The sequence below is a fragment of the Chenopodium album genome, chromosome 9 (assembly GCF_948465745.1).
Source record: "Chenopodium album chromosome 9, dcCheAlbu1.1, whole genome shotgun sequence".
Classification (NCBI taxonomy): domain Eukaryota; kingdom Viridiplantae; phylum Streptophyta; class Magnoliopsida; order Caryophyllales; family Amaranthaceae; genus Chenopodium; species Chenopodium album.
The window spans coordinates 67,155,572-67,173,845 of record NC_137842.1 but is presented as its reverse complement, the minus strand read 5'-3'; the positions used below and the strand labels follow the sequence as shown (position 1 = coordinate 67,173,845).

Genomic DNA, 18,274 nt, shown 5'->3' with positions numbered 1-18,274 from the left:
TCTGAGATTTTTCAGGTCATGTTATCCCACCTTGCTCCTTTGGAAAGCAGAATTGATCCTGGACAGCCAGTTATAGCAGAGACTAAATACATTGCTACTGCTTGATTTAGCTGCATTCGTTTTAGATTGTCGATTCTTGATCACTTGCACTTGCATATGATGCCCAACAGCATCTAACTAATCTAGCTACTAATGTTTCAATCACGGTACAAGTGAGGCTAAACATTAACATAAATGTCTAAAGGCATAATAATAGTTGTGAGCTTGTGACTCGGGTGCATAATTCATGCATTGGTTGTGCAGATCGCGCTCACTAAAATACATAAATTTTTGCTTCCAGACTATTAAGAAATTATACTTGTACAATAAAATTATATGTATATCACGTTTCCCATCTATGCGGGTATAGTATAAGATTGGTTTAGGGAAGAACGATAGACCAAGTAGAACACTAGCACATGTTTGTAGCCACGTTGAAGAAGAGAGTTTGGTTTCCTTTGTCATGTGCAATTAATTTCATCCATGCATCTAGCATTTGTGACATAATGGTGTAGGTAATGCTATTGATTTTTTATTCAAGGTCAAGGATATATGTATGTGATAGTAAACATTTGAAAATAGAAAAGAAATAGATAGAGATTCTGAAAATGACTAGCATTTAATATATATTGTTTAGATAAATAAATCTTAAGAAGTCATAAAGATCAAATGATTAACAGATAAGAATATAAAGTATGAAGTATTCGGGGCTCATTTGAGAAGGGAGATAAAGGAAGTTTCTCAAATGAGACCTATGGAGTTTGATTCTTAGGCCTCAAGGATGCGAGATGGGAGCGATGCCACTATTTCACCATTTAACCACACTTCATCTCGATTTATACTTTTATAATATAAATTTTTTATAATTTTTACACATTGGTATTTAAAGATATTAACAATTGAAATTATCCATTGACAAACGTGAAAAGAGAATTGTTATAAGTATAAAAAAACAGAGGAATTATATACTCAATTTTGACCAGAAGCATTGGTTCTCTTCACTTATGGACTGCATCTAGACATTATTTTGCTATCACATAGATGGACTATGATAAAGTTTTAGTTCTTGTGAGTTGTGACTCATAGATGCCTTTCTAATGGCCCAAAGATAAGATTGGGCCAATTAGGTGCCACCCCATGGTCCATGTGGTAAAGTAGCCCAAATGAATCGGATGCTAGCAATTTCGTGTCGACATTTATGCAGTATAAAAAAAGTTGCAAGAATTTTTGTGGCATACAAATTGGGGAAAAAAAAAAACACACATATTCAATATTAACATTTTAGATCTTCAATTGTACTTTAACGTTACTTTATAATCCGAATCATTTATTTTGTTTCAAAATATTCTTAACTACTACGGAGTATTAAAGTATAATTTTAAATAAGGAGAGAAATGGTGTACAACTCAACTTGTGATTTTACATTGATTAGATTGAGTCTCACCATCTACCTATGATATTCAAAATATCAACATTTAGATTTTCAGTTGTACTTTCACGTTACTTTATAATCCAAGTCATCTATTTTGTTCCAAAATGTTCTTAACTACTGTTAATGTATATTTCAAAAGAAAGAGAGAAATGGTCAAGGGCTCACCTTGTTTCTTTAAGGTGTCAAAATTGAGTCTTACCGTCTAAATATAATTAAGAATTCTCCCTTGCCCCTTAACCTCAAAAATTGACTAGTGCAACTAGACTTATTGACTTGTGAAAGGTGCTGGTTTAATAAGTTTTGTATGTGGATTACAACTTTACAAGTGAGTCCTATTTTGCAAGATGATGGGTCATACTTTGTAAGATAATGAGTTTAAAGTATAAAGAAATCATACTAAATGCTAAGAATTTGCAAATAATTTTGACACATGTAAATGTGGCTATATATTTTTTTGAAGGATAACAAGACTATTATTTAGATGTAATGGAATAGTGTGTCTAAAGAGCCATAACATAAAATAAAGTGATCATCAAATAACAAATATTGTTATGGGTAAGAGATGAGACATTTATTTTATTGACATTTGAGAAAAGTAGAAAACAAAGAGATTGAGACATGTTTAGGTGTCTAAAGCACAATAATCTCTTAAGTTTTACAGAGAAGCTTTTACTCTAACTTTTTTTTTTTTTTTTGAAAGAATACTCTAACTTATTTGAGCTTATTGAATTTTATGGGAAACTATTTTAGTTTTTATTAATCTTTCTCAATTTTTATTAAACTTTGTCATCCTCACCTTATTTTCATTTGCTTTATGGGTTATAAGTAGAGCTGTCAAAAGTTGATCGGATCCGAAATACCGACTCAAACCCGATTATTAATCGATCCATCTGAACCCGAAAAAATGGTGACCAAAACCCGACCTGAAACCAACCCTGGATCCGAGTTGACCCGAGTATGTGAGACACGAACCCGAACATGAACTGACCTGGAGATGACCCCACCCGAATGTAATCCGTAAATTATTGACCTGAACCGAACCCTACTTGAACCGAAATTGACCCAAACCCGTGTTAACCCGTCAAAAACCCGAATTTAACACGACTTGTTAAAAACTTGACCTTAATTCAACTCGATCCGACCCGTTCCTAACCTGACCCGAATTTAACCCAACCTGTTACAAACCCGACCCGAAATCAACCCAACTTGTTATTGACCTGACCCAAATTCTACCCGGCTTGTTATTGACCCGACCCGAATTTTATCAGATCTATTACTAACCCGACCCAAAAGTTCAACCCGATCTATTACTAACCCGACTCGAAATCAACACAACTTGTTATAGACCCGACCAAAATTCAGCCCAAATTGTTCCTGACGCGATTTCAAATCACCTTAAATGCAATTTAGACCACCTTATTATTGTTGATTAAAGCATTTTGTCTAGGGAGACCAAGTCGGTCCAGGCCAGGAAAAGAAAGGAGCATCATCCTCAAATTTAAGAGTTAATTATATTATATATTTGTTGTATGGTCAAAGGAGATAATTATCTTTCTAAATTATAAAATATAGTTCCCTAGTATATTGCCATATATATTATAGTCAAAGGAAATAATTAGTTTGATAAAAATGATCATTATCTATTTATAGTTAGTTGAACCCAAATATGATCTGACTTGGAAATGACCCGACCTGATTGTAACCTGCAAATTATTGACTTAAACATAACCCGACTTGAATCCGAGAATGACCCGACTTGAAAATGACTCAACCTGATTATAACCTGAAAATTATTGACTTGAACCGAACCCGACTTGGACCCGATAATGCCCGACTTGAAAATGAATCGACCTGACTATAATCCGCAAATTATTGACTTGAACCGAACCCGACTCAAACCCGAGAATGACCCGACCTGATTCCAACCCGCAAATTATTGACATGAACCGAACCCGACTAGAATCCGATAATTACCCTAACCCGTTTTAACCCGACCTATTGTTCACCCGACCTGAATGTAAACCGAACTATTATTAACCCGACCTAAACCCGACACAAACCCGATAAGAAGTATGACCCGACTCAAGCATCACCCAACCCAAACCTGATTCACATAGGTTATGGAAGTAATCCGAATTGACCCGACCCGAGTTGATCCGACCCACTCTAACCAACCTAAACCCGACCTATTTACCCGAATTGCCAGCTCTACCCGAAACCTCCTAAATTTCTCAAAAAACGTGGATATTAAGCCTTCATTTTTTGAATTTTTTGACTTTTTTTTCACCCAGAAATAAAAATTGCCGAAATGTTTACCACGGTCCTAAATACCCTCCGGGAGTCCAATTGTGTGGGTGGAACCATCCAATTTGCCTTTAAACGACCAATTTACTGGTTTACAACTTACACCGATTTCATTAATTCAAGCCTACCACGAACATTTATGACAACAAATAATGATTATATATGGTTCCAAACGACATTATATGACCCCGAGATGTATTCACTAGAATTTTAAGACTTTTCGATACAGTGCCCCGAAGACTCCAAAAATTCTCAAAAAGCGTGGATATAGCCTTTAATTTTTTAATATTTTGACTTTTTTTGCCCGAAAATAAAAATTTCCTAAATGTTTACCATGGTCTGTAATACCCTCCGGAGTTAGGTGGGTGGAATCATCCAATTTGCCTTTAAACGACCAATTTACCGGTTTACAACTTGCGTCGATTTCATTAACTCAAGCCTACCACAAAGATTTATAACGACATATAATGATCATATATGGTTCCAAACGGCATTATATGACCCCGAGATGTATCCCCTAAAATCTAAAGACTTTTCGACACCGGGCCCCGAAACCTCCAAAATTTCTCAAAAATGTGGATATTAGCCTTCAATTTAGGAATTTTTTTTACTTTCCTTCGTCCGGAAATAAAAATTGCCGAAATGTTTACCATGGTCTCTAATACCCTCCGGAAGTCCAATTTGGTGGGTAGAAACATCCAATTTGCCTTTAAACGACCAATTTATCGGTTTACAACTTGCACCGATTTCATTAACTCAAGACTACCACGAAAATTTATAACAACAAATAATGATCATATATAGTTCTAAATGACATTATATGACCCAGAGATATATCCCTAGAATTTCAAGAATTTTCGACACCAGGCCCCTGAAGCCTCCAAAATTTCTCAAAAAGTGTGGACATTAGCATTCAATTTTGGAATTTTTTCACTTTTTTTTGCCCGATGAAAATGAAAATTACCGAAATGTTTACCATGGTCCTTAATACCCTTTGGGAGTCCAATTCGTTGGGTGGAACCATCCAATTTGCCTTTAAACGACCAATCTACCGATTTAAAACTTGCACCGATTTCTTTAATTCAAGACTACCACGAACATTTATGAAAACATATAATGATCATATATGGTGCCAAATGGCATTATATGAACCCGAGACGCATCCCTTAAAATCTCAGACCTTTTCGACACCGGGCCCCGAAAACTCTAAAATTTCTCAAAAAGTGTGGATATTAGCTTTCAATTTTGGAATTTTTTGACTTTTTTTGCCCGAAAATAAAAATTGCTGAAATGTTTACCATGGTCCCTAATATCATTTGGGAGTCAAATTGGGTGGGTGGAACCATCTAATTTGCCTTTAAACGACCAATTTAACAATTTCCAACTTGCACCGAGTTCATTAATTCAAGCCTACTACGAACATTTATGACAACATATAATGATCATATATGCTTCTAAATGGCATTATATGACCCCGAGATGTATCCCCTAAAATCTCAAGCCTTTTCGACACCGGGCCCCGAAACCTCCAAAATTTCTAAAAAGCATGGATATTAGCCTTCAATTTTGGAAAATTTGACTTTTTTTCGTCCGGAAATAAAAATTGCTGAAATGTTTACCATGGTCCCTAATACCCTCCGAGAGTCCAATTGGGTGGGTGGAACAATCCAATTTGCCTTTAAACGACGAATTTACTGGTTTACAACTTGCACAGCCGATTTCATTAACTCAAGCTTACCACTGTAGGGAATTATAGGTACTACGCAGCGGAAATAAACATGAATCATATTCATACAGTACCTAATCCCAAGATCTAATGCATAACACATAAAGAACATATAATCGTACCTTTGAAGCGTGATTCCACGTGCGATCGAGCAAGAACAATGGGAGATAAAGAACCTCAAGCGTAATTCCTCTACTTGGTCCACGGGCACAGATTAAGACCTCCACTAATGCTAGTTAGTTGCAATTGAACCCTTCAATTGACCTTCTATGGAGAAGTGCGAGCAACGAACCACCATAAACCACCACGAACCACCACACGCGCCACCAAGGGTGGCCGGCCGTGAGTCCAAAGAGGAAGGAGAGGGAGCCGTGAATAAGAGAGGGAATAAGGGTTTTGGGATTGGTTGCCTTGATGTCAAAATTCACTGTGTGTGAATTATGACTTCCTCCTGCAACCCTAGGCATGGATCTTATTTATAGATCTCATCTCTAAATAAGAGCCCATGTCAAAAGCCCAAAACTTATTTCCAATCTCACTATGCTAGCCCAATCCATTTCATGATTAGTTAATTGCTCATGAGGCCCATTAATGGGCCTCTAACTTTCTTAACCCAATACCCTTGTGTGTGACCTCATAGGATCCATTCTAGCGGGCTTTGGACTATTTAACTAGTCCAAAGATCATCTCCCATAGTCTAGCAACAGATGATGACGCCCCAAGAGAACGAACTTATTATCTCCATAATAGTGATCCTTGATATATCTAGTAATTGCACTTATCGAAGACACAACTCCTTCAACCACGAACATTTAAGACAACATATAATGATCATTTATGGTTCCAAACAACATTATATGACCCCGAGATGTATCCCCTATAATCTCATTTCTTTTTGACACCGGGCCACGAAACCTTCGAAATTTTTAAAAAAGCATGGATATTAGCCTTCAATTTTGGATTTTTTTTTTTTGACTTTTTTCCGCACGAAAACAAAAATTGTAGAAATGTTAACCATGGTCCCTAATACCCCCCGGGAGTCCGATTGGGGGGGTTGAACCATCCAATTTGCCTTTAAACAACCAATTTACCGGTTTATAATTTGCACCGATTTCATCAACTCAAGCCTACCAAGAACATTTATGACAACAAATAATAATCATATATAGTTCCAAATGACATTATATGACCACGAGATGTATTCTCTAGAATTTCAAGACTTTTGGACAACAGGCCTCGAAGACTTCAAAATTTCTCAAAAAGTGTGGATATTTGCCTTTAATTTTTATTTTTTGACTTTTTTACGCCCAGAAATAAAAATTGCCGAAATGTTTACCATGGTTCATAATACCCTGCCGGAGTCCAATTGGATAGGTGGAACCATCCAATTTGCCTTTAAACGACCAATTTACCGATTTACAACTTGCACCGATTTCATTAATTCAAGCCTACCACGAATATTTACAACAACATATAATGATCATATATGGTTCCAAACGGTATTATATGACCCCGAGATGTATCCCCTAAAATCTAAAGACTTTTCGACAACGGGTCCGAAACCTCCAAAATTTCTCAAAAAGCGTGGATAGTCTTCAATTTTGGAAATTTTAGACTTTTTTATTGGCCTGAAATAAAAATTGCCGAAATGTTTACCATGGTCCATAATACCCTCCGGGAGTCCAATTGGGTTGGTGGAACCATCCAATTTGCCTTTAAACAGCTAATTTAATTACCGGTTTACAACTTGCACGGATTTCATAAACTCAAGCCTACTACGAACATTTATGACAACATATAATGATCATATATGGTTCCAAACGGCATTATATGTTTCCGAGTGTTATCCCCTAATATATTAATACTTTTTACACCAGGCCACGAAACCTCCAAAATTTCTCAAAAAACGTGGATATTAGGCTTCAATTTTGGAATTTTTTGACTTTTTTTTTGGCCAGAAATAAAAATTGCCGAAATGTTTCCCATGGTCCCTAATGCCCTCCAAGAGTCCAATTGGCTGGGTGGAACCATCCAATTTGCCTTTAAACGACCAATTTACTGGTTTACAACTTGCACTGATTTCATTAATTCAAGCCTACCACGAACATTTATGGACAACACATAATGATTATATATGGTTTCAAACGGCATTATATGACCCTGAAATTTATCGCATAAAATTTCAAGGCTTTTCAAAAACGGGCCCAAAAACTTCCAAAATTTCTCAAAAAGTGTGGATATTAGTCTTCAATTTTGGAACTTTTTGACTTTTTTTCGTCTGGAAATAAAAATTGCTGAAATTTTTACCATGGTCCCTAATGCCCTTCGGGAGTCCAATTGGGTGTGTTGAACCATTCAATTTGCTTTTAAACGACCAATTTACCGGTTTACAACTTGCAACGATTTACCGGTTTACAACGGCCAATTTAATTAATTTGCACCGAATCCAATGAACCGAAATTGACCCAAACCCGTTTTAACCCGTCAAAAATTGAATTTAACCCGACTTGTTACTAACCTGACCCGAATTCAACTCGACCCGTTCCTAACCCGACCCGAATTTAATCTAACCTGTTACAAACCCGACCTGAAATCAACCCGACTTGTTATTGACCTGACCTAAATTCAACACGACTTGTTATTGATCCAACTCGAATTTTACCATACCTATTACTTACCCAACCCAAAAATGTAACCTAATCTGTTACTAACCCGACTCGAAATTAACACTACTTGTTATTGGCCCGACCTAAATTCAACCCAAATTGTTCCTGACCTGATTTCAAATCAATTTAAAAACAATTTAGACCACCTTATTATTGTTGATCAAAGCATTTTGTATTGGGAGATCAAGTCGGTCCAGGCCAGTAAAAGAAAGGAGCATCATCCTCAAATTTAAGAGTTAAATATAGTATATATTTGTTGTATGGTCAAAGGAGATAATTATCTTCCTAAATTATAGACTATAGTTTCCTAGTATATTGCCATATATATTATAGTCAAAGAAAATAATTAGCTTTATAAAAATGATAATCATCTATTTATAGTTAGTTGAACCTGAATATGACCTGACTTGGTAATGACCCGACCTGATTCTAACCTGCAAATTATTGACTTGAACATAACCCGACTTGAATCCGAGAATGACCCGACTTGGAAATGACCCAACCTGAATATAACCCGCAAATTATTGATTTGAACCGACCCGAATAGAAACCGAGAATGACCCAACCTGATTATAATCCGCAAATTATTGACTTGAACCGAACCCGACTCAAACCCGAAATGACCCGACCTGATTCTAACCCGCAAATTATTAACTTGAACCGAACCCGACTTGAACCCGAGTAATGAATGTGAGAGGGAAGATATAATAAAAAAAAAGTAGTAGTGAGTTTGAGTGGAGACTATGAGAGGAAAGAGATATAATATTTTAATGTAGTTTTTTTGCCAAAAAAGGAAGTGTAAAACTTAAAAAAAACACGGCCAGAAATGGAAAGTGTAACACTTAAAAAAACACAGAGGGAGTAACATAGTTGATATTTAAGAAAGGAAAAATTAGAAATAATAATCACAACTTTGTCTAATTTATGTAGAATAATCCCAACTTTCGTTAATACTGGAATGATCCGAACTTTTGGGGGTCTTCTTTTTCTTCAATCCCAAACCGGTCAACAAAAGTCAATGACCTATTATATCAGGTCACTTGACACGTGTCAAGTCCTGATTGGTCCAAAAATAAAATAAAAAAAATTAAAAAAAAGAAAAAAGAAAACCACCCAACTCCCCCTTCCCACTAGTAGAAAATAAGTAATGGGAAGCCCCAAATGACAAGCGGTTTTAAAAATCCGCTTGCCATTTACCCAATTTTTTAAAAATAAACCTGTAATATTAAATGGCAAGCGGTTTTGGCGCGAACAGCTTGCCAATATATATAATGACAAGCGGTTTGGGGTTGAACCGCTTGCCATTAGATATATTGGCAAGCGGTTCAACCCCAAACCGCTTGCCATTTAGCAAAAAAAAAACTGGGATCACAAACCCTAAGCCAATAAATCCCCACACATTCTCACGGCCTCTCTCTCCTCTCTCCCCTTTCACCACTATTACCAGTTCTCTCTCACTCCTCTAATTCACTCCCTCACTTCTCTCTCCCCCCTCCCCTCCCCCCTCCATTGTCACGCATCTTCTCTTTCTTCTCAACTCTCCTTTCTCCATCTCCTTCTCTTAACTTTCTCTCTCATCTCTTTCTTTCCTTTCTCACGCCAAGACCCATTGGTGCTTGTGGGTTTTTGAGCCAATTCCGGTGGTAGTCCGGTGAGTTTTCGAGCGAATTTCGGTGGGTTTTTGAGCCAATTCGAGCCATGGGTTTTCGAGCCAATTCGTGTGGGTTTAAATGGTGGTAGTCCGGTGGTGGTGCGTGTGGGTTTTTATGGTCGAATTTGACAATAAAAACTCTAGATCTAGAGTTTTTATGGTCGAATTTGACCCATAAAACCCAAATTTAAAGCCAATTTCGATTTTTTGGTGGTATTAAAGGTTTTTACTTTTTTTTTTAATCTTTTATTTTGTTTTTTCAGTGTTTTTTTTAATTTTATTGTGATGGGTGGTTTAATTGGTTTGTTTCAGGTCAATTTGTTGTTGGTGGGGTGTCGTGGTGGGTGGTGGTGTTAGGCGGTGTTCTGGTGTTGGTGGGGGTCGTGGGTGGACGGGTGGTGGTGGGTGGTTGTGGCTGGTGGGTGTTCTGGTATTGGTGGGGGTCGTGGCTGACGGGTGTTCTGGTATTGGTTGGGGTCGTGGTGGGTGGTGGTGTTGGCCGGTGTTCTGGTGTTGGTGGGGGTCGTGGGTGGGCGGGTGGTCGTGGGTGGTGGGTGTTCTGGTATTGGTGGGGGTCGTGGCTGACGGGTGTTCTGGTATTGGTGGGGGTCGTGGTGGGTGGTCGTGGCTTGGTGGGTGTTCTGGTATTGGTGGGTCGTGGTGGGCCGGTGGTGTTGGTGGTCGTGGCTGGTGATACGAAGCAACATGAGCTTGGTTTTTTTTTTTTTTTTTTTTTATTAATAGAGCTGATTTTTTTTTTTGTATTAGTTGTATTAATTTTATTACTTGTATTTTTTTTGATGTAAATGTAATATTACAACAAATAATTAATAAAAATATTAATGTTTTTACACAAGTTTGGTTTGTGTATCAATTTTTTTTTTTTTTTTTTTTTTTTTTTTTTTTTTTTTTTTACACCCATAATGGGCAGTGGTTTGACGCCAAAACCGCTGCCCTTTCTCTAGTAATGGTAAGCGGTTCTGAACCGCTTGCCATTTAAATGGCAAATGGCAAGCCCCCTAAGTCCATGCGATTCAAAACCGCTTGCCATTAGGGGGTTTGAACCGCTTGCCATTACATTTATTCTACTAGTGTCCCCAACCGATCCACACTAACCTCCACACCACAGTCCGCCCCGCCACCCACCTTACACCCTAACCTCCACCATCACAGCCCAGCCCGCCGCGTCTCCCCCACCCCTTGAGTCGACGTTTTCCCCTCTCTCCGAAACCCCACGCAACCACCGAGATCACAAACCACCGTAACCCCAAAATCGCAGCCATGGAGCCGCAGCCACGAAATCACAGCCATGAAACCGTAGCCACGAAATCACAGCCACAGAATTGTAGCCACGAAGCCGCAGCCACGAAACCGCAGCCAACGAAATCGTAGCCAATTTCCGATGTGGGCATGGTGGTTTATGGGGATTTTCGAGTAGGGCTTGTGGCTTTGGAGGGATTTTCGAGATTGAGGCCGGTGGCGTGGGAGTTTTGGGGACGGGGATGGTAGTTTGAATCGGAGCGGCGACTCCAGTGGTGGGGGAGTTCCGGTCGTCCAGCGACGGCGAGGGAGGTGGCCGGATTGGCTGGGTGGTTGGGGTTTGGCTGGTGGGGTTTTCATTTTTAATTTTGGTTTTTTTAATTTGTTTTTTAAATTTATTTTTTAACCAATTAAATTGTGACACGTGTCACTTTAGCAAAAAAAATAAAATTAACCCAAATTACCGGTAACCGGTATTTGGGATTAAAGAAAAAGAAGACCCCCCAAAGTTCGGATTATTCCAGTATTAACGAAAGTTGGGATTATTCTATATAAATTAGACAAAGTTGGGATTATTATTTCTAATTTTTCCATTTAAGAAAAATAAACACTACCTTAATTCTTATCAACATTAATGCAAAATTAAATTTCCTAAAATAAGTGAAAATAAGATTTATCATAATGTATTTGATGTCCAATAAAAGTAAATTTACCATATTACTTTGCATTTTCATTCAACAAGCTAAGACCCAAACGTAATATAATACGAATAATACAACTCGGACAACACACGAACTTAACAAAAACCCGAAAAAATTAGAGAAGCGTGAAAATTAAGAAGTCCTATTGGAGAGGTGATCGTCGATTCATCTTTCCAAATCCAACTGCAATTCAGCCAATTTCACAACTCTCTATATTCCTCCACCTCTCTCTCTCTCTCTCTCTCTCTCCTCTTGCTTTTTTTCTAAATTTGGGAATCTCTAGCGTTACACTTCTACACTTTTCTCTCTCTCCTTACTCAGGTATCCTTTACTTCTTGCTTTATGTTTCAATTCTAATTTTATTTTCTTTTTATTGAATTCATTTTTTGTTAATTTTATTCTGCAATGTATTCATACTTAATTTCGCTCGATCGGTACGAATAATTTATAATTGTTTGGATTTTGATTTATGATCGATTGATTGAGTTCTGTACTAAACCTAATTTTGATAAAGTTTGAATTTTGATAGCTTATTACATTGTTATAATTATTCCGGTGATTTAATTTTGTTGATTTGTGTAAAGTTACGGCTACAGCTACCTTCACAGCTATATTTTGCCGAACATGCCCTTAATCTTTTATGGTTTGAATTGCAGGGTATTTGAGGTGTGCGGTTTCGTAATTTTAAAGCTAAGCAGAAAAAAATGGTTAGTAGGTTTTACTCTATAATAAGGTTTGAATTTACTAGTTTTGCGCTTCGATTTGGGTGTAATAACTGTTTTCTAGGCTAATTTTGGTTGCTTTCGTATCGAATTGCTGCAATTTTGGTTGAATTTGATTAAATTTTGAGGAAGATAAATTCTTGAGAGCAAGGAGGGTTGGAAAGAAAAAAAAAAGCTTTATAGAGTAGACAATTCAAAGAAGAAAAGATGAATTAATCTTCTTTAGGTACAAAGAAAATCGGAATGTAGGCACACTTACAGATTCAATCCTGTAAATTCAATTGAAGACAACTTTCCCTATAATGATAAAAGTAGAAAGACTCGGTTAGTCAGTTTTGATGCCTTTCGAACGAGAATGACAAACTATATAGCTACATACAATCTCTCACTCCTATTTCTAGCAAGAGTGTAAAACTTTTGATTGAATACCACAGTAATTATATTTAATCAGTAACGTGTATGTATTCTGAAAGAAAACAGCAAATAATGCGAGTTGTTCAATGTGTGGAATTCCTGCTCAAATTAGAGGGGTGGGTTTTGGTGGAGGGTTCACTATATTGCACTTTATTATTGTTTATTGTAATCACAAAGAATAGGATCCAAAGATAAACACCTAGGGATACTTTTGAGTCGTGGTGCTCAATGCGAGCACCATGTTCTTTTCTATCTATGCTATTAGTTGAATTTTGATAGTGTGTCGTTAGTTTGTATATTTTAGCTTTAGCATTCTCTTGCTCAATTGCATCTTAGGATATTAGGGATAATTGGAATATTTGATGAGTGTTTTGAACTAGTGTACACATAGTACTAGCCCTTTTTTGTGTTTACACACTGTACCATATTATCATTATCAAGTTACATGCTTCATGGCTCCTATTGTTACACCATGCTCAATTTGAGGATATTGATTGTTGTATGACTTGCTTGTAAAGTGTTCCTTATAAATATGTTGAAGTTGTTTTGCTGACTTTGGTTTATTTTCCTGTGGTTGCAGTTTTTCAATGGTTATCCATACCATGGAGGGTCATTTGAGCAATCCTATCGATGTTACCCAGCATCCTTTATTGAAAAGGTTCTCATACTTTTTGTAACTAGACATCTTAGTTTTTTTTTTGTGTTGTACCACTAATGGACATTGCAGAAAGTAATTGTTCAATGGCTTATTTTTGTAAATACTGATATGGTTTTGAAATTACTGATGAACTCTTATTACTTTAATTTTTTGTGAAGTAAATACTGTTTTAATGTATATAGCATCTGCACTGTACCTTTATGGGTGTTTCTTAGTTTTGTCAATATGATATTAATCATTTGGCTACTCTTTGATATCTCTTGGTGTTTGGTTGCCCTTCTCAACTTTTTAAATAGTGATGTTTTCCTCTTCTCTGCGAAAATTTATGGTTCTGCATGCCATCATTCTTTATGTGGATATACCTCTAATATTTTTTTTGCCTTTCTGTTTCAGCCACAAATTGAAAGTGGTGATAAAAGTAAGTCAGTTCATATGTGCAATTTCATCTTTTTTTTTTCTTTTTCTGTGGAAATTATATTGACTCTGTTTATGCTGCTGCAGTTATCATGCCTCCTTCAGCCCTCGATCGTTTAGGTCAGTAACTGAAAGTAGTCTCTATTGGCATTCTGAATTATGTTGTGGTCTATTTTGTGATACTGATATTCTACATTGTGCAGCTTCTCTTCATATTGACTACCCAATGCTTTTTGAGTTGCGAAATGATGGTGCAAATCGAGTTTCTCACTGTGGTGTTCTGGAGTTCATTGCTGAGGAAGGCATGATTTATATGCCATATTGGGTATGCAGTCATGTGTCTGGTTTGGCTATATGCTTGGTAATGCTGTATTTATGACCGATTTAGTTTCTGATTGTTTGTTGAATTTATTTGTCTTAGATGATGGAAAACATGCTTTTGCAAGAGGGAGACATTGTTAGGGTTAAGAGTGTGTCTCTGCCTAAGGGGACGTATGTTAAACTGCAACCTCACACACAAGACTTCTTGGATATCTCCAATCCAAAGGCAATGTAAGTGTTTTTCCTCCCTTTGTTTGTTTTGTTTTCAGGAGCTGAAGTGAATTGTTATCTAGTTGTTTAGATTAGACCATGCTTCCCTAATCAGTTGTTTAGGTATTTCCTACCATTTCATACTTGTGTCAGATAAATTTGAATGAGCAAGTGGGGTGGGAACTTTGGGTTTTATGTTGAAATTTTTTTGCTGAGAAAACACAAGGAAAGATGTTTGTGCTTTTGATTCTTATGAAAGTGCCTCAAATAAAATTCCTTTGCAAGTGAATTGTTGTATGAAATCAATGGTCACTTCCAGGATTATAAGGAGTTCTATGTAGTTGGCAGATTTGTGGTTGATCATGTCAGTAGAATGCTAGATTGACTCACACTTCGTGAATCATATTATAGCTTGCTTGAATCCATGATTAATGTGTTGCAGTGGCTATTTCTTTCACTTCACAAGTTGGTTGTCTATCCCATTTTGGAGTTTAGACATCCCCTGTCTGCATCTTTTGTAATGATGTGTGGCTTGCCGCCGGCTTGGTCAATATACTCGAGATTTTCTTACCATTGTTTGCTTAACTCCTTGTGCAGTTTGGAGACTACTTTGAGAAATTATTCCTGCTTGACTTCTGGAGACAGTATCATGGTGGCATATAATAATAAGAAGTATTACATTGACATTATTGAAACAAAGCCCTCTCATGCAATTAGTATAATCGAGACAGACTGTGAGGTGGACTTTGCCCCTCCTCTTGATTACAAAGAGCCTGAAAGACCTGCGGTATCTGCTCCTGGCAAGGCACCAGCTCAAGGTATGCACAATCACTTTACTCTCTTTGCGTTTGATGGAACATGCTTGTTTATATGCTTTTCTTTTCTTCTGACAATATATACGTAGTATATGTTTAGCTTTTATATAGTTGCCATTAACTAGGCTGCCAAGAGTTTCCCTGATGCTGGAGATTGTATGGAGCCTCTCTTAAAGCCTTGATTTAGTTGGTTACTTATCTTCACATTCCCATAAATTTCGTTGTGTCAAACTTTATTCCTAGTTGAAGTTTGATTATACTGAGAGATCTTATTGAGTCTCTATTATAGCTGGGTTCTTCTTTCTTTCACAGTGGGAATCATAGCTTTATGACTGCTGCATGAAGTAATCAAAACCTAATGCACATGACTTTTTCTTTTGTACTCAATCGTAGAAAGCACTTTGTGCATACTTTTTTATTTTAGTTTATTTTATTATATAATTTGTAAAATATACTGGGATGGGGTGATAATCTTTGTAGTATAACTGCATTCTAATTTCTGATATATGGGAGAATTCTTATCTTTTTCTTAGATATGTATCAAATAGTTCTAGAAGTTTTACCCACTAATTTGGAAGTCCTAAATAAATAAACTATTAGCCTATGGTAGGAGCTGCTGAGAATCATGAGACTGCAGTAAATGCCATTGAAGCAAATATTTTGTACCAATTCTCCTTAGTTAACATAATGTGAATGTGCTTGTCCCATGATTTTGTAGTTAATTTATACTAGTAGATTAGTGTTATATTTTATATTCGTGGTGTTGTCTTTGAGTTTCTTTGAATATATTATAGTTTGAACGAATTTGGTAGGAACCATTACGGCCAAAGTGTTGGGATCTACTTGGGTTACCAACTTACCACTTACCAAAGCCTCAAAAATTTAGTAGGATGGGAAAAACTTGTCAAGAATTATTAACTCATTGTACTGAACTTCTCAACTAGATGCTTAATAATAAAGGAGTTTTTCTATATTGGAGAAAATCATCCAGAAATGACAAACTTAATATGCTGAACCTTGTTAAGTTCTTACAGTGACATTTACTGCTTGACGTAACAGTAAGTTTTGTTCCTGGAAGGAATATATTTTTTATGGCTTGCGCAGGGTGATGATTATACTATGTGGAATTCCACTAGATTTACTTGGGAATGGGATAATGTTAACTTGGTAAGAGTTGTACAACAGATGTTTAGCTAAGTAAATGTTGGCATTGGTGCAGATGAAGAAATTCCAGTTGAAGAGCCAAAGTTTAACCCCTTTACTGGTGTTGGAAGGCGCTTGGATGGAAAGCCTGCACAACAGGCACCTTCTCCTGCTTCTACGTCTGTATCCAAAGATAAGCAGCCTGCTGTTGCCTCTGGGGCTGGGAAGTCCACTGCAGGGTCTAGCTCACAGAGCACCAATCGCCAATCACAAGGAAAGCTTGTTTTTGGTTCCAACGCCAATCGGCCTACTAAGGAGGCACCAAAGGTACTGTTATATATCACCCTTTTCCCCGTGTTAAGCCTTTTCTTTTTTCGGTTATCTTGTTCTGTGAAGCCTTTGATCAAATGATACACATCAATTATTTACCAATGTTGCGTGATTTATACAGGAACCTGTTAAAGAAAAGAAACCAGAGGAACCTCAAAAAGAAGAGCCAAAGTTCCAGCCTTTTCAAGGAAAGAAGTATTCACTGAGGGGTTGATCTACTGGTATAATTATGTCACTTGTTGCAGTGTTGATTCGGTTGAAAACACAAAAATTGAACACTTTGGTTGTACCATCAGAACGTTAGAATAGGTTCTTGATTTTGAGTTGGACCAAAAAACTAGTTACCTGTTATATAAGTTATAGACTTTTGGTCCATTTGCTCAAATTTTCACCTGTCTACACGAATCGAAATTGCTCGAAATGTTTCCCTAAAAATTTTCAAGATCCGATTCTGCGACTTTTGTCTTTTTGCTTTTTTTTATCAAGTTTTTATCTTCAATTTACATAGTTTCATTTATGGGTTGTTTGGTACTCTGTATGTGTTTCATTTCTTTATTTTTTCCTCACAGATTGTTTTTGGGAATTAACTAGACATTGAGAGTTATATAACGTAAAGCCATTAATTATTGGAACGCATAGAATCAGGCATCTATGTATACACACAATTATACTTCATACATGAAAATACAACTGAATTTCCAGACAGTAATCTAACACCCAAAGCATGAAAAAGCTTAAAACTAGTTACTCGTAAAGTCGTTAGAGCCAATCAAGGCAGGACTAAAATCGCGCATAGTGAGAGCAAGAGGTATAAATAGTCTAAATGTCACCTAAGTTAATATTGCCAGATACCTGATGGCCACCTTGATTGCCATGGCATCCACCAATGATGGTGGCCTTACGACGTTCTTGCCTGACAGTATGATTGCTGAGCTCGGATCCGTTTCCTAGTATAAGGCTTCCATTTCTTTGTGTTCCAGGTCCACTATGCTGGTTGCCACCAACATTGAACCAATTTCCAGGAAAAGGATTGTAATAATAGCTTGAAGGTGAAGGGTAATAACCACGGTACACATGACCGTAGTAATTACAAGGAGGTGGAATTGGAGGTGGAGGAGGACGATAGTAGTAATTAGTGGTAGGAGGAGGAAAGTAATAATTTCGAGGAAACGAGGGCTGCATTTTTTTTGAATGGGGTTTTCTTTGCTAAGAAGTTTGTAAGGTTTGCCTCTTTATATAGGGTAAGGGAAAATGCAGCAGTACTGATTCTGTTGTAAGTAAAGTGCTGTAATTTATGTTTTTGAGTTTGTAGAAGCATTAAGTCTAGCCATTTAGGGGTTATATTCCGTGAGATAGATTTAAGCATGTGTTATCTCCAAATCTGGAAATGTTGTGAAGGAGATGAGTGTAAAGCCGCCTTTGTGACAAAGCAAAGCTTGTATGAATGGTTTCTGATGCCATTCGGCTT

General features: G+C 37.1%; 1 protein-coding gene across 2 annotated transcripts; it reads left to right on the top strand.

The window, feature by feature from the left end:
* Window positions 1-11,907: 11,907 nt before the first annotated feature.
* On the top strand, window positions 11,908-17,323 carry LOC145560276 (ubiquitin fusion degradation protein 1 B-like). Of its 2 annotated transcripts, none has more exons than XM_081621534.1 (10): window positions 11,908-12,100; window positions 12,436-12,486; window positions 13,496-13,573; window positions 13,967-13,991; window positions 14,075-14,107; window positions 14,191-14,312; window positions 14,409-14,539; window positions 15,116-15,336; window positions 16,553-16,803; window positions 16,928-17,323. In XM_081621534.1, exons 2-10 carry the CDS (start codon window positions 12,484-12,486, stop codon window positions 17,018-17,020), a joined length of 957 nt encoding a protein of 318 aa, XP_081477660.1. In that variant the 5' UTR covers window positions 11,908-12,100; window positions 12,436-12,483; the 3' UTR covers window positions 17,021-17,323. The 2 variants fall into 2 exon arrangements, with proteins under 2 accessions (XP_081477660.1, XP_081477661.1); XM_081621535.1 differs by lacking the exon at window positions 11,908-12,100 and adding an exon at window positions 12,160-12,213.
* The last annotated feature ends 951 nt before the right edge of the window (window positions 17,324-18,274 follow it).

What these genes read in the sequence shown, in the direction of transcription:
- LOC145560276 (XM_081621534.1), top strand. An exon ending in CAGCATCCTTTATTGAAAAG is followed by an intron (nt 13,574 to 13,966) that starts GTTCTCATACTT and finishes TTTCTGTTTCAG; the next exon opens with CCACAAATTGAAAGTGGTGA. An exon ending in TGGCAAGGCACCAGCTCAAG is followed by an intron (nt 15,337 to 16,552) that starts GTATGCACAATC and finishes GCATTGGTGCAG; the next exon opens with ATGAAGAAATTCCAGTTGAA.